Below are 22,182 nucleotides of genomic sequence, written 5' to 3'. Positions count from 1 at the left end.
TGCCTCTTCCAGCTTCTTGCATCCTCTGAAATGGCCTCCAGCTCAGAACAGAGTGGGAAGCGCTTCATCGCAAGAGGACAGATGAGCTGAAGACATGTGCCAGGCCAGGGGGGAACCTATTGCCAACATTACGAAAGGAAAACAAGTGAGGAATTTTGTGTGCTTGGGTGTACAGAAAGCATTCAGTCAATGCAGGGCAATACAGTGGTACCTCGACAACCGAATTTTTCGACTTACGAATGGGGGTAATGGCCGCACGCTTATGAATGTCTCAACATCTGAAAGGAAACCGCGGTGGTTTTAGATAGGCATTTTTCGACTTACGTTTTTTTCCGTTTCCAATGCATTCCTATGGGAAATCGCGTTTCCAATGGCGTTTTCCGACTTACGAATTTTTCGACCTATGAAGGTGCCTTCGGAACGGATTAAATTCATAAGTCGAGGCACCACTGTACCTCCCAAGTCAAAATACAGATGCACCATGAAACTGCAGATTAGATTTATTTATCCTTCTTTTTTTTTTTTGTAAACCATTCTGATTTCCCTAAGAGCAGAGATAGTCGTCTCCCCTTGATTAAAATACTGCAGATCCCCTGGAGACCAGGTAAATGTGTTCTGTGGTCTGTCAAGCGGACACTCCTGACCGGCTGTACCTTAAAAGAAAATTATTTGTAGACGGCTGAATGCATCTCCCTTTAAAGCTGTCGTGGGTGTGTTGCTGACAAACAAGTACCTGCTCTGAGCACAAGGTATTTGTTGGAAAGGTCGTATGTACATATGAATGGTTTCTGTGCAACATATGTCGGACATCTGAGCAATTGCACAGTATGAGTGGGAAACCTCAGGCCTGGGGTCCAAATGTGGCCTTCTAGGTCTCTCTCTCCTGGAAGGTTTCCCCAAACAACACTCCCTCTCCAGGCAACACCCCTTCTTCCCAGCCCCTTCCCCAGCCCTGCTCTACACTTTCCTTGAATGTTTTCCCCTTGCTAGAAGTATCCTTGAATTGTGGTAAGGTCTCTGCCTTTCCTGGATACAGAGAGATGTGTGTCCGTGCCTCTGGCCTCTATGTGGCTCCTCCCACTTTTCACTCTGGCCCTTCCTACCCCCCACCCCACCAAGGTTGTCCATGAAGCGATGTGGCTTTCAGGCTGAAAAAAGTCCCCCCAACCCTGGTTTATAGCTCTCAGTTCAAGTTCATAGAATCATAGAGTTGGAAGAGACCCCAAGGGCCATCCAGTCCAACCCCCTGCCAAGCAGGAAACACCATCAAAGCATTCTTGACATATGCCTGTCAAGCCTCTGCTTAAAGACCTCCAAAGAAGGAGACTCCACCACACTCCTTGGTAGCAAATTCCACTGCCGAACAGCTCTTACTGTCAGGAAGTTCTTCCTAATGTTTAGGTGGAATCTTCTTTCTTGAAGTTTGAATCCTTTGTTGTCGGTGGGGGCATCACAACTCAGGAGCAGTGCATATGCCTTGCATCCTGGAAGTCCCACATTCAACCAGGCTCTCCAGTTTTAAAAAGGGATCAGGTAAGAGGTGAGGGGAAGGACTTCTGCACACTCCCACCCAGCTCCCCTCAGCGTGTTCACAAAGGGCGCTCTTCCTGTGCACCAGAGATGTGAAGAAGTTGCAAGGTCCCCTGCCGAAAGATGTCTTCTTCGAGGCACTGGGAAGGCTGTTCTAGAGAACTACTCAACAGTGGCGTAGCAAGGGGGGCAGGTCACCCCAGGTGCCACCCTGGAGGGGGATGACACTCGGCGCCCCCCCCGGAACATTTTTTTTATTTCTTTTCTGTTGCATGAGATTTTTCAACTGTTCTTATATGTTCTTTCAGTGCTGATTTCATATCTGAAGTCGGTTTTGTTCTGTAAGCTCTAGTTTTTCTGCAATTCATGTTTTTCACTTTTCGCCAGAGCCGCATTTGGGGGGGGCGGGTCGACAAAAACAAACAAACAAACAAACAAACGCACCGAGTACCACCTGGGCTTGCTACGCCTCTGCTACTCAATCACTACAGGCTGATGCCGCTGTGCTCCATTCTATTGCTTCTTTTCGATGACTCTGTGATCAGCGCTAATGATCATAATAAGACATTGATTCGGTCCCATGGCTTGCAAGAGTCAGCCCTGGAAGCAAATGCTGTCAGCTGGTATAGTTGCCATGAAAAGGGAGAGGAGCAGAGGGGAAGAGGCTTCTGTTCTTTGCATCCCAAATATAATCTGGTGCATTCCCTCTCCCCACACCTCAAAATTCTTGTAACTTGAAGCCATTGGTTTGAGTTGTACCCTCCAGAGCAGGAGAAAACAAGCTCCCTTTTCCATGTGACAGCCCTTAAGACAGGCATCCCCAAACTGCGGCCCTCCAGATGTTTTGGCCTACAACTCCCATGATCCCTAGCCAACAGGACCGGTGGTTAGGGATGATGGGGATTGTAGTCCAAAACATCTGGAGGGGCGAAGTTTGGGGATGTCTGCCTTAAGATATTTGTAAATATCTCCTCTCAGTCTCCTCTTTTCCAGCCTAAACATACCCAGCTCCTTCAGCAGATTTCCAGACCCTTGATCATCTTGGTTCCCCTCCTCTGCACACATTCCAGCTTGTCAACATCCTTCTTAACTTGTGGTGGTGATGATGATAATGATGATGATGATAATAATAATAATAATAATAATAATAATAATAATAATAATAATAATAATGGTTTCCCCAGCCACTCTGGGCCGCTTCCAGCAAAATATTTAAATATAATATTTCATCAATTATTAAAAGCTTCCCTAAACAGGGCTGCCTTCAGATGTCTTCTAAAAGTCAGATGGTTGTTTATTTCCTTGATATCTGATGGGAGGGCGTTTCACAGGGCAGGCGCCACTACCAAGAAGGTCCTCTGCCTGATTCCCTGTAACCTCACTTCTCGCAGGGAGGGAACCACCAGAAGGCCCTCAGAGCTGGACCTCAGTGTCCGGGCAGAACGATGGGGGTGGAGACGTTTACGGCTCCAACACTTTGAATTGTGCTCAGAATTGAATTGTGCTCAGAAACGTGAATAACCTGGACACAGTATTCCAGGTGTGGTATGATCAAGGTACAAGAGAGTGGTAATATTACTTCCCTTCATCTGGACCCTATACATCTGTTGATGCAGCCAAGAATAGTATTAGCTTTTTTTTTGCTGCTACTGCTGCATCACATTGTTGGCCCATTTTAAGCCTGTGGTCCACCATAATTGAACTCACTGGGACTTTTGCCCAACTATGCTTTAATAAATGCAGCCTGAAAAATACATAACCACAAACTCAGGGCTGGGTGACCTTGAGCTTGGGTGTCTCTCCCTGGACCTTGGGAATTAATAATAATCAATAGTGTCTTTGGGCATGTGGATCAGTTGTAAACACAAACAGCCTCTTCAGATTACTAGCAAAGTACAGTATACAGTTTTAAGGGGTTTGGCTTCCTGGAAGGACTCTCTGCCTAAGGAAAACTACTGTCTGAATAAATTGCACCAAGCAAGATTAAATCCAGGAACCTGTATTTTATGTTCCTGGTAAAATACAAGTGTTGTTTGTTTTTAATGGCCTCTGTCAGATAAAACCCAGAAACGTACTTCTGTCTTTCTCCAGCTGCAATTATACGGAGGCTGGGACTTTAGCATCCCCTTTGAGACAGCTTCCTTCCTGGGGGGTTGGTTTGAATTCATACGGTTAAGCATCTCTCCAACGAAAGTTATAAAATAATATATTAACGAAACAGTTGGACACAGGCGTGGTCCGATCACTACTCAAATTGGGAAAGGTCGGTTTGTAGCAGTTTGATAAATTCGGGGGAAAAAACCCTATATGGTTTCGATTAATAAAACTGTTACTTGCTCCCTCCTCCCGCTCACAGCGGTTAATTTGGAACCACAAAGGACCACCATCCCCTCGCTGCTCTAAATTTAGGACCGATGCTTCCTATTCAGGCTCAGAACTGTAGGGAGAAAATAAAATTGCTAATGATGCACAAATCTCTAGTGCACTGAACAGCCCGATACAATGCGTTTACTCGAAAGTAAGTTCTAAAGAGGTTCGGCGGAGCTGTCTTCCAAGCCTGAAGTTTACGCAGGTTTTCTCGGAAGTAGCTCAGCCCTAACCAGAAATCCTACTGAATTCAATGGGGCTTGCTGCAATCCGCGAACCCCACTTATCTTGGAGCAACCCCACTGAATTCAACAGGACTTACTTCTCCCTGGACATGATTAGGATTCGACTAGCAAACCTGTGCGGGTTTACTTGGGAGTAAATGCCAACTTCGGAGTAACGGACCTCGCCGGACTTTGCACCTGAGAAGGCCAATCAGGGACACCGTTTCCCCGATTCAATCTCGGGCAAACGGAACTCTCTTCCTTGGCACCGCGCCTTGGAATTTTGACGGTTTGGAGGAGCATGATCCGAGCTGTTGCAATTCCCCACCAAAATATAGGCATCGCTCCTCCTTGCGGGGAAGGCGTGATATATGGAAGTAACCCGGGTTTTTGGAGCCTGTTGCACTGGCTTTTTCAAAATAACAGGAGTAGCAGGTTGTTCCCAGTGCCCGGCCAGTGGTACAACTGCTGGAGCGACATCGTGCAGCAGCCGCCGCCAGTAAACAGAGCAAAGAGGGGCTGAGCGGCGCTTATTTATTTGCCACATCTTCTCTCCTCCTCCTCCCACGGCCGGCCGTTCTTCTTTGAAATTAAAGGGAAAGCAAGGCGCGCATTAGCGGCGCGCCAAAGCTGCTCGCGCCGCCGCTTGGCTGCTGCTTCTAGTCCTGGGCGCGCAGCGGAGCGCAGGCGCCGCCCCTGGAGCTGCTGTTCTCCCTCCTCCCAGGAAGGCCGCCGCGAGAAGAGGAGGAAGCAGCAGCAGCGGCGTGCGCGGGTCTCACGTTTCCCTCGGGGTTGAGGTACCTCGCCAGGACGCTGCAAGCGAGCGCAGCAGCCATCCGGGGAGTCGACGGCGACACAGAGAAAGCATGCCTTGCGCCCAGGCGCCCGTGCCCCGGCCGCCTTGCCGTGCCCTTTAGCCGGCGCTGCTGTTACTGCTGCTGCCGCCGCCGCCGCCACCGCCACCGTCCCGAGATCGCGAGCTCAGCCAAGGCAGGAGGAGCTGCCGGGCTCCGTGCGGGAGAAAGCGGCACCGCGCGCCGGGCCGGCTGCAAGCAGCTCTCCAGGAGAAGAGAAGCTCGCTCGCTTTCCGTGCTGTTGGTGCGGGGAGCGCATTAGGTGTTGGAGAGGAGGAGGAAGAAGAAGAAGAGGAGGACGGCGGGGCTTGCCTCCCCTCCATTGACACAAGCGCACGAAGAGAGAGAAGTGCAATAGAGACAAGGTGGAGGAGACGCGCTCTCGCTCGCTCTCTTTTAACCCCTCCGCTCCGAGCCCGAGACGGACGACTTTGCAAGGTTGCAGCCGCCTCCGCCTACCAAACCGCCTTGTGCTTTTTTCAAAACAATTTGGCTCTGTCCATTTGCAAACGGCTGAGAAATCCCCCTAAACATGGCGAGTGATTCTCCAGCTCGGAGCCTGGACGAGATAGATCTATCAGCCTTAAGGGTAAGGAGGAACCGGGAAGGCAGGGGAAATGTAGGGGACAGAAGGCCACCCGATCAACCTTTCCCCTTTTCGCTCCCTCCCTCTGTGCTCCCCCTTTTCACTGCTTCCACCTTGCCTCATCGCCTCCCCCTCTTCTCTTCCTTTTACTATTTGAGCACGCGATAACTTTGCTGGTGGAGGTTGTTATTAATGATAAGCAGCGGGTATGGGTTACCGATTGTCATTTTTTCTCCCTTTCCGGAATGCGTACTGACATAGGCGCGTCTCCCTGCTCAGAGGAGATGGGGGCGCTTATGCATGAGGCGCTGGCTGGGGTTTCTGGAGAAAGAGGAATGAGCCGCGCACAGCTGTTTCCAACAAGCCTCTTGTTATCTGTTTTAATGGTGCATTTCCTCCTTCCATCCCCAATCCATGTCTCTCCCTTTCTCGGGTGGAGGCAATGGAAGGGTGTTTAAAATGGCAAGGTGTCGTTCTCCAGCGCTTGTCACCTTTTGCAAATTCGAATTCTGCCAATTCAATACTTGCAAATCGATTTTATTCCTCCCTTTCACTTCTCCCCCTGTAGAACCTATACAGCCCCCTGTATTTGGGGCGGAGGCTCACACGTGAAGGCTCTTTCCAGGCGTAAATTTGTTGAGAGACCGTAGCTCGCCGCGCTGCAACATTCTCTGTTTCTCTTGAAATGCTGCCTTGGCTGTTGCAAGGTCCAGCGCCACTTTCCTGACCCTTAATGTTAAGCTTGTTTGCATACAACAAAAGAGCACATCTCTCTCTCTCTCTCTCTCTCTCTCTCTCTCTCTCTCTCTCTCTCTCTCTCTCTCTCTCTCTCTGCACAACAGAAAGAAGAGCTGATATGAGGGGATAGAACATGTCGTTTTGTGCATGTCTATTAAGGAAAATTAGCGGCGGGGTTTTTTTTGCTTTCCTAATACGCTGCACGTAACCATATTGCTATGTGCATGCAGCGATGGTAGAACAAACTGGATTAGCGGCTGCTCCTCTGGTGTGAATGTTAAAAGACTGTTCCTAGTGTCCATTTTGATGATGATGTGAAATGGAATCACATGAACCTTTTAGTGATCTCTTCCAGTCCTCTGGAGAGAAGCAAGTGCACCTCCTGGCTGTTGTAGCCTCATGACAGGCTACATGCATCACGTTATTATGGGGTGGGGAGAATTGATTAAATGCATTTTCTGCCCAAGAGGAATCAGCTTGCATGCATTCATTCCCTCCCTCTCCCTCCCTCCCTCTCTCTCTCTGGATAGATGCACGTGCACACAAGCTTTCACCCATTGGAGAGAGAGGTCACTGCATGAGCAATGGCTTCTTGGCTTATTCTATAAATGGAATGGGGGGGGAGCCATTGGTGTGTGATCCTCTGTTGCACTTATATGCTAGGTACTGTATAGCATTCATCTCCTATCCTCCCCTCCCCCAAGAACTTCAGAAGGCCTTATGTGAAGTCAGACCATTTGATCATCCAGCTCAGTATTGCCTGCTTGCCTGCTGTGTACAGTACGCACCCTACGCTGATGGACAAAAGGGTTTCGGGCAGGGGTCTTTGCCTGGGGTGCCTGGAGACCCCAGAAACTGAACCTGGGACCTTGTGCATGCAGATAGTGTGCTTGTTCTACAACCAGACAGATGTGCTATTTGTCCTTACTCTGCCTTTAAATAAATACATATTTTATCTGGATTCTTCTTAGCCTGCAACATTTTTGTGTGTGAGTGATAGAGGAGTCGAGAGGAGGACTTCCTGTTCGCTCTGGATTTCTGATCTTGATTCATTGGATCAGTTCTTTGGCCCTCCGGTTTGGTGTTCGTTTTCGCTGGCAAAAAGCCTGTTAGGGGGGCTTGGTGTGAGGCAGGCTTTGCCTGGTTTCATCCTTGGGAATATGTGGAGGAGGAGGAATGAAAATGCTACCTCCTGGCATGTGCCAAGGGTACTTTTCCTTCATGGCATCTTCTCCACATCTGGAATTAGACCCCGTGATGCCAAAAAGGCTTCAGATTTGTGTCTCTCTCTCTCTCTCTCTCCATCAATTAAGTGAATGGACCGAGTTTTTAAACAGTTCATTCATTACTCCATGTCTTTATTTAGCTCTTTGCGTGTTTGATGCTTGCTAATGGGTCTAGTCCAGGGGCAGCCAATTTGGTAGATGTTGTGGAACCACAACTGTCACCATCCCAAGATAGCATGGTCAGTGGACAGTCAATAGCATCTGGAGGGCACCATATTTGTTACCCCAGTCTAGAAAGAACTGGTGGGATTCTTCGGTGCAATCTGGCTCTGGTAATGTGTGATGAACGTTTATGTAGTTTTTGTTGTGTGATGAAGACACGCTTCTTGAACCTGGCCTTCGACACCTGATAAAAATTTGTGCTTGTGTGTGTGAACTGATTTTAATCCTGGGGTGATGGTTACATTATTTGCTGTAGATTCAGAGTAAATTGTGGTTACGGAGTGAGATGAGTGTTGTGAGAGAAAAAGAGCACACATTGTTCATTTTCCTCCCTTGCTCCTTGGTGTTGCCCTTATGGCTCCATGACATAGGACCACATTGGAATCTGGGATGCAACCAAATCTCAATAGAGCTAAATGTTCCCCTTTCTAACTTACCCAAACTCCCTTGTGCTTCCATTTATTTTCATGGAGTGTTGTAAAAGGAATAAATGAGAGGTTCCTGCAGCCTTGCACTTTTGTAGGCCATATCAAAATATATTTTCTTCCTGTTTTTTCCAGTTACCCCCAATTTTAAACCTAATTTTTGGTTTAAAAAAACCCCTAGTCTTATACACGGAAAAATACGGTACTTTAAGCAAAAATGTGGGTCTTGTGCTTTGTATGTTTGTAGAGCACTGCACCCTGCACCCACCCTATTGTTTAAGTCTCAAAGTTAGTGTTAGAAGGGGCCTCAAAGGTCATTCCCTCCCCATGTGGGAAACCCACAACTGCACATTCCCTAAGAGGCGGGCCCCCGGCCTCTGATTAAAAACTTCCAGTGGGAGAGAGTCCACCACCTTCCAAAGGCCTTTTGGTTTGGGTCCAACTATCAAGAGCAACAGAAAAACCAATTAGCTCCTTCATCTATGTAATAGTTATTTACATATTTAAAAGTGGCTGTCCTATTGCCTCTTACTCGTCTCTTCTTCAGGCTAAACACGTCCAGCTCTTTCATTCTTTCCTAATGGACTCCAGAATCCTCGCCATGTTTGTCCCCCTCCAGAGTCCAGACACATTCCAGTTCATGGATATCCTCCTTAAATGGTGGTGGCCAGAATTGACCAAAGAATTGACCAAAGCAGAACAGAGTGGCACCATTACTTCTTGATTTGGATACTGTGCTTTTGTGGATGACATTTCCTTCCTTCAGTGATATTTGAAGCATCCCTCGGAAGCAAGCTCATTCTTTAGACATATAGGAATGCAGGAAACTTCTTTATACTTGGTCAGTCCATCTGTACACCTATCTCAGTATTATCTGCTCTCAGTGTAATCAGTGAAACCAATGGCAGTTCTCCCACTGATTTTAAGGCATTAGGATTGTACATGTCCCGCGTCAATTTGTTGTGAATATGTCCAGAGCTTTTGACACTAAAGGGTTAGCATCAAGCTGTATTTGCACTTCATTAAGCAGATAACTCTTCAAGAAGACGTGCATCTGTCTGACTGTGCAATCCTTGAAGGTCAACAGGATAAGACTGGTCTTTGGCACAGTGAATGACATGATGCTCTGCTACGTTTACCTGAAGGTGTGATGTGTCTGATTTGCCTTTGTGCAAGCAGATAAACAGCCTTCCTTCTTCTCTTAATTACTCAGCGTGTGCAAAACATTCTGGATGTTATGATGAATTGCCCATAATTTATATACGTATTAAGCCACCTTAGGCAGAGTTGGCCCAGTGGTACATCTTTTCCTCTCTCTGCTGGAGGAAATGACCCAGTGGTGGAGCACACACTTTGAACCTGGTTCTTTTTGAATGTAATCCTTGGCATCTCCAGTTACAGATGTTGATCCTTTTTTCTTTAACCCTAGAGAGCTGCAGGTGAGCAAATACCCCAACCTGGCATAAAAACCACCTTCCTATGTCCTCTCACTGCCAGTAAATCTCCTAGTCCTGTTTATAAAATATTTTTAATTGATAGTGCTGTAGACTTAACCTGGGAACTTATTTATATGAACCACAGTGCTCCGACCCTAATTTATTAGATGAAAATGCAAATTTTAGAAACAAATAAAACCGGGACCGGTATGACCGGTCCTGCCGAACTGCTTACTGACTTGAATGCCTTCAGAAACAAGCCTTTGTAAAACATGGGCTGTCCCATTGAACTTCAGCTTGTCCTCCAGAGCAGCCATCTCCAACCTGGTGCTCACCAGATGTTTTGGACTACAGCTACCACCAGATCCAGTTAGCATGGCCGTGACGGCTGATGGGAGTTTGTCAGCCAACACAGGTTGAGGGTGCCATATTGGGGGTGGCTGCTCCGTAGCATGGCACATTGCAGGTTTTGAACATGGATATAATGAAGTCAGCGGCTGTTGCATGTTTTGCTGCTGTACCGCTATATTTGCATAAGGGAATTTTATCTGATAGTTCAATTTGTGTGGTGTTTTTTTTTAAAAAAGGTATGTGCTATATTAGTCATAGCCAAGTTTATTTGTATACTGCATTTCCCACAAATACATTTGTGCTCAAAGTGGTGTACATAGCAAACTTTTCATTATGTACTATTGCTAAAATAATGTAAAAGTAAGTGAATCGAAAAACAAACAGTTCCTTTGACACACAGCAACATTTAAGTGCAACGATTCAGTCATTCCACATTGATCTCTGATCCTAAACCTTTGCGGGACATCTTCAGGAGAAGAAAAGGCTAAACAAATCCGGAGTGGATTCCTAAAGATGGCCGGATGGCATTTTGTACACCTCCTTCCGGCAATTCCTGCAGCCAAACTGGTGCCAAACCTATTGACCTGCTTTCCTTTGGACCACATCAGCAAGGCTGGGGTGTGTGTCTGTCTTGTCATCTGGGTAGCCCAGGACCTCCATACACACTGCCCAGGCTTGCTCCCCAGGGAGGTCACTTCAGTGCTGCTAACGCAGAAGTTAGACTTCACCCCAGGAGGCACACTCCATTGTCTCTCAGGAAGCATCCCCAAAGTTGATGACATTAGTATGTAACATAGGAAGGAAGCTGCCTTATACTGAGTAAGACCAATGGTCCTCCTTGCTCAACATTGCCTAGCCCGACTGTGGGGGGCTCTACAGGGTTTCAGACAGGGGTCTCTCTCAGCTGCATTTGGAGATGTTGGGGATCGAACCTGGGACATTCTGTGATCAAAGCAGATGCCTTGCCACTGAGCTGCAGCCGTTCTTCCTCCCTGTCTTTTGTGCCTGGAGCCAATGGGGCCAAGAACCCCCCTCATAATTCTTCTGGTAGAGCCAGGACCATTCAGTCCCTTGGTGGGGAGAACAAAATCTTCTTAAATGATGGAGGACAGCAAGGAAAGAAATAAATGGAACCCTATGACCCATTTCAAGGGAAAGAAACCATGGTCAATTCACACTTGCTTAACAACGTCACACTTTTCCTGGAAGGAGACAGGCTACTGACTGTGGTTCTGCATAGTATTTATACATTGCAAAATCTTTTATTATTATTAATTTCCCTTTAAAGTAAGGGAAGAATAGGTCTCTAATCTGTTAGAGTGTATGGATCAGCTCAACTAAATGCACTTAGCACTTAACAATAATTGTTAAAAGGTGCTGCATGCCTATTGTGAAGCAATCCAATCATTTTGCAGAGCCTTGCAATCAGAAATCAATAGCACATTTGCTGCCTGAGCACAAAAGCCTGTAGCCAGGAGGAGTTTTGTAAGTCACACAGATTTTTTTTCCTTGGGTTATTAGAAAATCAAGACCCATCCATATGACTGCACATTAGGTGTGGGGAAACAGGGAAGTGACATACATCTTCAAATGTATTTTGAAGAAAGATGCAAAATGCAGTCCAAACAGAGTGCTTCGTGTCATAAAGCCCAACAGGAAACACTGACAGGAATTTGAGGGTTGAGATTTTCCCACCAGGTTTTACCGCTTAAGAGCTGGTTAAGCAGGTACGCAGCCCCATGAGAGTAAACTCCCAGAGTTCCCTGGGAAAAGGGATTGATGGTGAGGAGAAAGAGGCTTCTCCTACCAACTCTTGGCACCCTTAGCAAACTACACTTCCCAGGATTCTTTGGGTGGTGGTGGGGGAACAGGCTCTCCTGGCGTCTTCATTATGTATCTTTAGGCACCAGGCGAAAACGTTTATCGTAACCAAGCCCTTGGGCTGATTGTTCAATCTATGGCCTTTTAAGTGTGTTTGTGGGAGATGAATCATTGGTTGCTGGGTTTCCTTTTGTTATTACGCTACGTATTTTGCGTTTGCATTTTGTGTTTTTATGCTGCAAAACTGTCTTTGACGATCTCCGCATGAAGGGGGGGGTATATACATTTAATAAACAAATAAATGAAATGAATTGTATTTTTCCGGTGGGGCCTAATGCAGTGACAAAACAATAACAAGAGAGAGGGACCATGGGAGATGGTAGTGGAGCGTGACACCCACAGTGCAGAATCTCGTTCTTTCCCCGGACTGAGACGCCGGGTTTAATCTGCCCTAGTATTCCCAGTCATAAGGATTTTGAGGCTGGGAAAGACTTCTGGGAGCTCCTGCCAGTCAGAATAGACTGTTTGGTCTCATACCCTGTGAGGCAGTTCCCTCCCCCTCACCCCACCCCCAAAATAATACTTTTTAAAACCGTCCATGCATGTAAAAACTGACTCATTCTCATTCACACATAAAACCAAAAAAGAGCAACATCATGATTTTATTGGTAATTTTCAAAAAATGAATATTTCACATTGTTTTATGTAAACTACTTAAGAGGTTTTTGTTGATAAAAGCTTAAGAGGCTTTTAGTTGATTAAAAAAATATAAATCTTGTTGAATATCATTATATAAATTTCTCAGGTGTTGGTTTTTTTTTTACAAAACTGAGACGAGAGATGTACCTGTTTAAATGAAGAATATGCCTGTATTTCTAAAATTCATTCAATGGCTGGCCAGCATTTCTCAGGCATAGGTAGGGGCCCCTTATGCCTGTCCCCATGTGAGCTTGGCTTGACTCGTGATACAGAATTGTAGAATTGTAGCGTTGGAAGGGACCCTGTGGGTCATATAGTCCAGCCCCCTGCAATGCAGGAATCCTGCCCGGAGCCATCCCTGGGTGGTGGGTTCAAACCACCAACCTTCTGCTTAAAAGCCAGATTCACTAACTAACCCATTGCACCACTATGCCTTGATTTATCCTGCCATTCAGTTGCCGTTCACAATTTTGCAGATTGCTAATGTTGAGAAATCTACGGTGTTTTCCCAATCTGAGAGGTGCTGGAGTTTTGGTGAGTTCTGGCTGGGGAAAAAAAACTGGTTGTGGCAACTGTAACCCAGGTTTTAGGTGCCATTTGGCAATTAACACCGCAGGCAGCTGAGCAGTGCTGTGGGTTTCTCATGTGCCGAAAGTGGATGGCATCCAACATTGCAAATGTGTATTCCCCTAGCCCTGCGTCTATAAAAACAGTAAATTTTTCAAAGGCCATTTGTTTATATTATAGCTAATCCCTTCCAATTAAGATAAGACGCTTGTGAACAAAGCGGAATGTCGCTGCTGCCAGTGCTCCACCAGTTCCATTTGAATGGCAAACGCGTCCAGGATGGAGACGAAGCAGAATTAACCAAGGCATTGCATGCATGCTAAGTTCTTGCAGCATTTACTCTGGGGTAGATGCCGTCTGTTCCCCTATTATGCTGAGGGAGATTAAATGAGTGCACACCTTAACGCAGAGCCCCTAGTTTTCAAGGAACGACCTCTAGGCTGTGTTTAGAGGTGCCAATTTGCAGGCCAATGTGGCCATGACCAGTGTGGACAGCCAAGGCCGGAGGGGTGGGGGACGACAACTGGGCCTTGACTGTCAATAGTTGCTGCCTGTAATTTTAATTAGGGCCCCTGTTCTGATTTCTGCTGATGTTCTGTTACCTTGGTTTGCAAGAATGCTGACCCGGTCATTAGAGGCTTTTCATGAAAAATGGTCTTTTCACTGTGCTGCTAACTTGGGTGCTTTTTTTTTCTTTTAAATGGTTTATAAATAGCAACACAAAATAAATGTTTATGCATGTAGAAGATCTACAGACCACTTAAGGTTAGCCTATACCACTGAAGGCTGACAAAGCTGGCAAAGGGTTCAACTTCAGAATAGGTGGCTTGGGGATTAAAGCCTAATGTGGGTATCCCCCCCCCCCCCCGTGATTGTGTACTTAGGCACTGTTGGTCATTTTCTACACTATTCAGAACTAACCTGTCCCTTTTCTCTGCTTACTATTGGCATGGGAAGTCCTGTTGGTAGTGCCGACTCTGTGTTTCTGTTGACCCGTGATAGGGCCTTCTTAGTGGTGGCTCCCTGTTTGTGGAACACCCTCCCAGTTGAGGTGCTTTTGCCTCTCTCACTATTAATGTTCCGGAGGAATTTAAAAAGAACATTCAGCTACTGCTGAAGGGCAGTGCAAGTTGTTTACCCATGTTTTTGATGTCTGAAAGATACTCTACCTGGAAAGCTTGAAATAATTATCTGCAAGGGCGTGAGATGGCTTTTTAAATTAAAAAGAAATTGTTTTGTTTTGATGCTCTGGGCTTCTTTGGAGGAAGGGTAGTAATTTAATAAATATGAATCTACCTAATGCCACCAGGAAGGGAAAAACCCTGTGATCAAATGTCGCAACATTGTGCAAATTTTAGAACACAACATTTGCATACGAAAGGGTTAGTCTCCGCCATCTTGGGTTAAACAATCATTGGGGGAAACTCCTCTGCCTGGAATTCTGGAGGTGCCAGTCACTACAAAACTAAATGGACCAGTAGCCAGACTCTGTGTACAAGACAGCTTTGTATTTTGTACATTTGAATTGATTTAATATTTATATGCTGCTTTCCCAACAATGGCAGTGTTGAACTCAAAGCAGCTCACAGTAGTAGCAATGTGGTTTTAGTGACTTTTCTTTTTTGCTTGCTGAGAGTTCTTGCCCCTTCTTCTCCCACCACCCACCCCGGGTTTATAGGGAGAAATGTGTAGACCAGGGGTGTCAAACTCAAATTCATCGGGGGCCGCATCAGCAGTTTGGTCACTCTCAAAGGGCCGTCTGTATCTGTAGGACTATGTGTCCACTCTTTATTATCATAAATTATTGTCACTGCATTCAATTATTACTGTTTTTTGTAATAATGTAAGTAATAACTAGCTCTGAAAGCAGAAACATAGTCAGAATAATGGCAAGTATATATTCAAATGTACAATTATTGTACAATTTATGTATTGAAAAGATCTATTAGAAATACAGATAATAGCAACAATAAAAATACCACAGCGCTAGCCCTTTCCTCAAAACACAGTCAGTTCCCATCTGCCAGCAGGGAGGGAGCCCATCTAGCTTCCCTAGGCAGGGAGTTCCAAAGTTCTCTGGGAGGACTAGAGACCTTTTTAAAAAATGAAAGCTCAGCGTCTGGGGTTGCGGAAGAGGTTGGGTTGGGGCAGCCATGGAAGGAGGCTCCTCTTCACGGGGGTCTGTCTGTGGCAGCAACTCTAGGCGAAAGCCATTTGACGAAGAGCGCGAATCATAATTCTGTTCATCCTTTGTGCTTTGGCTCTATTTAATTAAAAATGTTCCGAAAGCCGTTGCCATTTAAATCCTATTTTTTCTGAGTCCATTTTCCTTCAATCCAGAACCTGAGCATTACTTTCCTGTATTACTCACACTGTGCCACATTCAAGCTTGTTTTGCTAAACCTGTAGTTTCTGCGTTACTAATAGCAATTTGGAGAGTTGGGCAGTTAAAATAAAATAAATAAATACATGAGGTGGCCATAGCTACAGCAGCTGGAAGAATATCATATACCGTACCTCAAAAAAAACCCTCTTCATTCTTCTGCCAATGCGTCGGGTGAGTCAAATATAGATATTTTTAGAATTTTTTTTCATGTGATGTGGCAAATCGCTCTTATTAGCAGTGCAGACCAAACACTGCCCTACCAGCCTGATTATTTGCTATCAGTATTGTAAGCAGCCCATGATTTGGGTCTTAGACTGCTGCTCCCTTGCCATTGCAAAGCAGTGTGCAAACTCCATGTTCAGAGCACAAGTGCGCACCACTCCAACTTAGCATGGTGGTGTTCTCAGCACATGAAAACAGCAGGAAGGGGTTTGTTCTCATGAATTTGTTGCCCTGGTTCTTCCTCTCTCCCTTTTTTTCAGAATAGTTTATGTAGGGTTCCAAAGCAATCTCCAGTCTAGGAGACCACCTGTTTTTAATGCAGAAGGTCCTCCTGGCATCTCCAGGTAGGCCTCCAGGAGTCTCCTCTCTGAAACTCCATTGTTGCTGCCATTGTCAACACCACTGAGCTTGATGGACAAATGGTCTATATTGATAAGGATGCTTCCTATGTTTCTATTTGGTGCTGGGTAGGGAAATTGTCATTGGGCACCTTGCAGAAAAGTGATGATGATGTTGTTGTTGTTTAGTCATTTAGTCGTGTCCGACTCTTCGTGACCCCATGGACCAGAGCACGCCAGGCACTCCTGTCTTCCACTGCCTCCCGCAGTTTGGTCAAACTCATGTTCGTAGCTTCGAGAACACTGTCCAACCATCTCATCCTCTGTCGTCCCCTTCTCCTTGTGCATCTTTCCCAGCATCATGGTCTTTTCCAGGGAGTCTTCTCTTCTCGTGAGGTGGCCAAAGTATTGGAGCCTCAGCTTCAGGATCTGTCCTTCCAGTGAGCACTCAGGGCTGATTTCCAGAATGGATAGGTTTGGTCTTCTTGCAGTCCATGGGACTCTCAAGAGTCTCCTCCAGCACCATAATTCAAAAGCACCAATTCTTCGGCGATCAGCCTTCTTTGTGGTCCAGCTCTCACTTCCATACATCACTACTGGGAAAACCATAGCTTTAACTATACGGACCTTTGTCGGCAAGGTGATGTCCCTGCTTTTTAAGATACTGTCTAGGAGAAAAGTGATGTACCGAGCAGTTATTAATTGCCATATTTTAATAATTGGATACAGCTAGGTAGCCGTGTTGGTCTGACGCAGTCAAAACAAAATAAAAAAATCCTTCCAGTAGCACCTTAGAGACCAACCAAGTTTGTCATAGGTATGAGCTTTCGTGTGCATGCACACTTCTTCAGATATTCTTCAGTAACCAACCAAGTTTGTCATAGGTATGAGCTTTCGTGTGCATGCACACTTCTTCAGATATTCTTCAGTATCTGAAGAAGTGTGCATGCACACGAAAGCTCATACCTATGACAAACTTAGTTGGTCTCTAAGGTGCTACTGGAAGGATTTTTTTATTTTTTTAATAATTGGAGGTACTGTGTCTTCCAACCCCCTTATGGCCACCTGTCTGTGGAGGGCAGTGCCAGATGCAAAAGCGGGTGGAGGAATTCATGTCAGTTCTGTCTTTGCACAGCAGGCTAGTTCCTAAACGCACACTACCCTGCACCCAGACAAGCAACTATTGGAGTTCAAGGACACATTCCAGCCAGGCAAAACCCCTCACGGAAGGCCTGAAGCAGGTTCAGTGAGGATTGTGGCCTGAGGAGAATTCCAAGGGCCGTTTAGAGAGGCCTGGGGGCTATATTCAGACCTTGAGGCTGAGCTTCTCCACCACTGCTCTGTGGTTTGGGCCCACGTGTAGCTTTATGACAGGCTTCCTCAACCTTGGCCCTCCAGATGTTTTGAGACTTCAGTTCCCAGCATCCCTGACCACTGGTCCTGCTAGCTAGGGATCATGGGAGTTGTAGGCCAAAAACATCTGGAGGGCCGAGGTTGAGGAAGCCTGCTTTATGAGGTGCGGTTGGTAGTAAACCAGGACACGTCATTTCTATAGTAGCCCCCCAGTTTAGAATCCCCCCCTCCCAGAGGTTCACCTGTCCCCCAAACTGCAGGCATTTAACGGGGCTGTCACTACCGTACTATTTAATCAGCTTTTGGCTGGATTCGATTATCGCCTTAGCATCCACCCATTATTATTATTTTTTGTTCTCGCTGCTATTCTGCATTGTTGTCCAAATGGTTGATTGTGAGTTTTACCTTTTACCCAGCTTGGGGATTTGGGGGGGGGCGCTTTGAGCAGAGAGGCGCCTCATAATGTTTGTTTCATTTATTTATTTTCGAGCAGCATGTTTGAAATGGCAGCACAACCACCCCTTCCTCCCTGCTCTTAGTGCTTCTGGCTGCATTGCCATTTTCTCCAGGGCAACTCTTTCAGTAATTAATAACGATTAGCCAGTCCCAAGGCTCTCCTTCCCGCATCTCTCCTGCCTCTACTACCACGTTCTGCATTGGTATGTTCAAAGCAGGCCATAATGGGCAGATGGGATTCCAGGAACCAAGTGAGTTCTCCGAAGGGATGCTTGGTGGCTGATAATTGCTACCCTCTCCCTCTCTTTGCTCGGTCTGTTGTCCCCTGAACCAGGTTTACCTGCTGCTTAACTCAATACAAATGCAGCTCAGGACACACTGCTTTGCTGACTGACAAGGAGATAATGGACAAAAGCAAATCTCCCATGCCGGGCGCATTGAATCCAGTGCTCTTTTCTCTTGTCATAATGGGCAGAATTCACAGCCATAAAGTCGGAACTAATATTTTGTGAGCTTTTATGGGTGCCGGTAGTGCTGTAAAAAGACGGGAGCGGTTGGCAAGGACGAAAAGGAAGCTGTGAAGGTGGAAACTGGCCCTAAACTGTAAAAAGAAGAAGGAAACTTTTATGACTTCTTTTCATCACCACCTCAAAACAGATCCTTAGTTTTCAGCAGGGTGCCCTCCAGATATTTTTGAACCGCAGCTCCCACCTGTTCCAGCAAGCATGGCCAGTGGTCACAGATGATGGGAGTTGTAGTCCACAATTATTATTATTTATACCCCGCCCATCTGGCTGGGTTTCCCCCACCACTCTGGGCGGCTTCCAACAAATACCAAAATACATTAAAATAGCACAGATTAAAAACTTCCCTAAACAGGGCCGCCTTTAGGTGTTTTCTAAATGTCAGGTAGTTGTTTATCTCCTTGACCTCCGATGGGAGGGCGTTCCACAGGGCGGGCGCCACTACCAAAAAGGCCCTCTGCCTGGTTCCCTGTAGCTTTGCTTCTCGCAGTGAGGGAACCGCCAGAAGGTCCTCGGTGCTGGATCTCAGTGGCCGGGCTGACCAATGGGGGTGGAGACGCTCCTTCAGGTATACCGGACCGAGGCCGTTTAGGGCTTTAAAGGTCAGCACCAACACTTTGAATTGTGTTCGGAAACGTACTGGGAGCCAATGTAGGTCTCTTAGGACCGGTGTTAGGTGGTCTCGGCGGCCGCTCCCAGTCACCAGTCTAGCTGCCGCATTCTGGATTAATTGCAGTTTCCGGGTCACCTTCAAAGGTAGCCCCACGTAGAGCGCATTGCAGTAGTCTAAGCGGGAGATAACTAGAGCATGCACCACTCTGGCTAGACAGTCTGCGGGCAGGTAGGGTCTCGGCCTGCGTACCAGATGGAGCTGATAGACAGCCGCCCTGGACACAGAATTAACCTGTGGCTCCATGGACAGCTGTGAGTCCAAAATGACTCCCAGGCTGCGCACCTGGTCCTTCAGGGGCACAGTGACCCCATTCAGGACCAGGGAGTCCCCCACACCCGCCCGCCCCCTGTTCCCCCAAAACAGTACTTCTGTCTTGTCAGGATTCAATGTCTAGAGGGCACCGCATTGCCTACCCTTGCTTGTACCATGGGATGAGATACCACTGTATTTTACCTGCACGAATGCCAGTTGCTCATCCAGTCCTGCTTGTTGTGCCCTTAACATAATCTGCAGACATTATTACCACACACCCTGTGTTTTCCTCACTTGGTATTATCCACTCACAGAGATTATCCATTGAGGCTTTGTGACCCAATGTTCATTAGAAGTCTGGTTGCGGTTTGAGAGGGCCTTTTTCACGGTGGTACCAGTGAAGCTCCACACTGATGGCACCTCTCCTCCTGTCTTTGTAGCGGGGTGTGCGTTTGTGTGTGTGCGTGTGTGTGTGGCACATTTAATACCATTCTTTCATTTCGTTTTCTCTAATGGCCAAGTTTCTGCAGTGGACAGATTTCTGGGGGCTGTGCATGCAGGGGTGCATAGAATTTGAGGTGCATAGGGTTGAAAACACCCCAGCAATTCAGAAAACAAGCAGTCCCTTTTAGTCAAACAACATTCGTTGTTTGATATGAGCATTGTCCTTCCTAAATACAGTTGCGCTGTGGCACAGTGGAGCTAAGGGTGGCATGCTCAGACCAAGGACCCCTGGGAGATTGTACCTTGTGTTTCTTTGGGGGGGCGGGATCGTCATGTCATGGGGAAACCAGCCTTATTTCTTTAAGAGATAACACCTGGGCGGCTGAGACAATCCCCTCCAGTCCTATTTCCTGCCAGCTCCACTGTAGGTTGTATTGCCAGCTGCTCTAAGTGCGGCAAAAGAGAAGAGGTGCCATATTGGAAGTAGATATTGTTGTTCTTTGTCTGTTTATTCCTGGCTTCCCTTCCTCTACTCTTGTCAGGTTTTCGCTCTGTCCTGGCTCCGTAGATCTCCCCTTCCTTCCTCTTGGCACCCATTTTTTCCCTTGGCCTTTAGTTTTGGGCCTTTTGGGGGGCCTGTAGCCTTTTGGATGTTCTAAGGGTGGGGTGAGCGCCTTGGAAAGGACTTCAACAGGGTGGAAAGGGCCTCTTTTCAGAAAGTAGAGCTGTTTTTGGAGATGGATCTCTGCAGTCTTGTTGGAAGGGTGATAAGGAACTAAGGCTGCCCGGGCAGGGGGACCTCTTTCCTGAATCCAGCAGCAAGTCGTCGCGGCTGCAGAGGTTTGGGGGACCTGAAAAGTCTGCTTCAGCAGTCCCAGCGGTCTGGTAAGCCGGAAAAGGGTGGAAGAGGAGAGTGTTCTTGTGCTCATATTCTGCTCCCCCGGTTTCCCACAGTGAATGGTGCACCAAACCAGTTGGGCTGTTCCCTGCTCTGAGTTTCATTTTCCAACCCTTGTGAATTATTTGTCTTCTCTAAGGTGGCTTCCATCATTAGCATTGTGTGTTTGTAGCTGTGATCCTTTTTCCTAACAGTTGCCTCTCGTTTCCCATTGCTTGGAGTGCCTTGTTAACAAGATACAAGGGCAGGCTGCTTCTCAGGGTAGCACCTAAGGTTAGGCTGGCCTCTGTCAGATACCAGACTTTCTTTTATTAAAAAAAATACTATATTATTGATTTTATTAAGGAAAAAAGAGAGAGCTGCAAACATAACAAGAAGAAAGAAAACAGAGTATTAAAAAAAATGTAAACCAGAAGTCGGGCATTTGGTATTGCCATTCCCATGCAGTGGCAGAGGTTTGATAACCACCCTCACTTTTGACTTTCAGAGGTCTCTTAAAGACTTCCGAATGCAAATAGGCCCAGGCAGTTGTTTAAAATCCCCCTTGAGCAGCCAGTCATTTTAAATATTGTTGTGCACTTCTTTTAAAGCTTTGGCAAAACATGTGGCTCTATACCACCCTCAGGTTTTGTTAGAGAGCTGTCTAGAAATCCTTCTATCAATAAAATAAAGAAATATTTAGGAAGGATATTGGTTTCTTTCTTTAGGGGAGGAAAATGTGTTCCAGTGGTTGGAGTGACTAAGTGTGGAAACAAATGGACTGCATGTGCAAAAGACTCCACTGGTTTGCTTTTTTTTCTTAAGGTGTTGGAGGTTTTGTGGGGGAGAAAAACTCGAAACAAGAGGCCAGTCTTCAGATTCGGGCTCAGAAGTTTATAGTAGTATTTATTTGCCCAGTGCATTCATACAAGTTGTCTTCTCCAGGAGCAATATGCTGTAAAAGGGATCATGTTGGCCAAAACATTGTAGGCCAAAACATCTGGAGCATAGCTGCCAAGTTTTCCCTTTTCTTGCTAGGAAGCCTATTCAGCATAAGGGAAAATCCCTTAAAAAACGGGATAACTTGGCAGCTATGCTGGAGGGCCGCAGTTTGGGGATGCCTGGTCTAGGGAAACCCAAGGAAACTGGGCATGCTGGGGATTGAACAAGAGACCTTCTGCATTCAAAGAAGTTGCCGTACCTCATCTTGACTCTCTAACCATTACATCTCTCCATACAGAGATGGGGTGTTCGACTGCTGGCTTACATCCTGGTCTACGAAGCTTGCTTCCAAAAGCAAGTGATCAGGGAGTTAGCAATGTTGGCTATAATCTGTTGGCCTTCATTTCAGCTGCCAAACTTTATCTCAGTTTCTCTTTCCTCCACCCCCAAAGAAAACCCAGCCTCATGAGACACTGATCTTCCAAAGTACTCTTTGCTCTGGCATTGATAAGCTGTGCTTAGTAAATATCTCTCCTGGCTATTTTGACCCCAAGGTTGTGAGAGATGGGGAAATCCCTCTCCTGGAACAGCCTTAATGAAGCAACATCCTTCTCTTCCTTGAAATAACCATAAAGCCACATCCCATATTAATAGGGTGGGAATAGGGCC

At 46.5% G+C, this 22,182-nt stretch overlaps 1 protein-coding gene across 5 annotated transcripts in view; it reads left to right on the top strand.

The window, feature by feature from the left end:
• Nucleotides 1–4,485: 4,485 nt before the first annotated feature.
• Nucleotides 4,486–22,182, top strand: part of TNIK (TRAF2 and NCK interacting kinase) — a 278,512-nt gene continuing 260,815 nt past the window's right edge. For all 5 annotated transcript variants that reach the window (XM_088669855.1, XM_035132805.3, XM_035132806.3 and 2 more), the window contains exon 1: nucleotides 4,486–5,564. In XM_088669855.1, coding sequence (XP_088525981.1) covers nucleotides 5,508–5,564 — 57 coding nt within the window. In that variant the 5' untranslated portion in view covers nucleotides 4,486–5,507. The remainder of the gene's footprint in view (nucleotides 5,565–22,182) is intronic.

The sequence above is a fragment of the Zootoca vivipara genome, chromosome 5, assembly GCF_965207765.1.
Source record: "Zootoca vivipara chromosome 5, rZooViv2.hap1.1, whole genome shotgun sequence".
Classification (NCBI taxonomy): Eukaryota; Metazoa; Chordata; class Lepidosauria; order Squamata; family Lacertidae; genus Zootoca; species Zootoca vivipara.
Note: the sequence above shows the minus strand (reverse complement) of the source record. Positions and strands in the feature narration are given on the sequence as shown.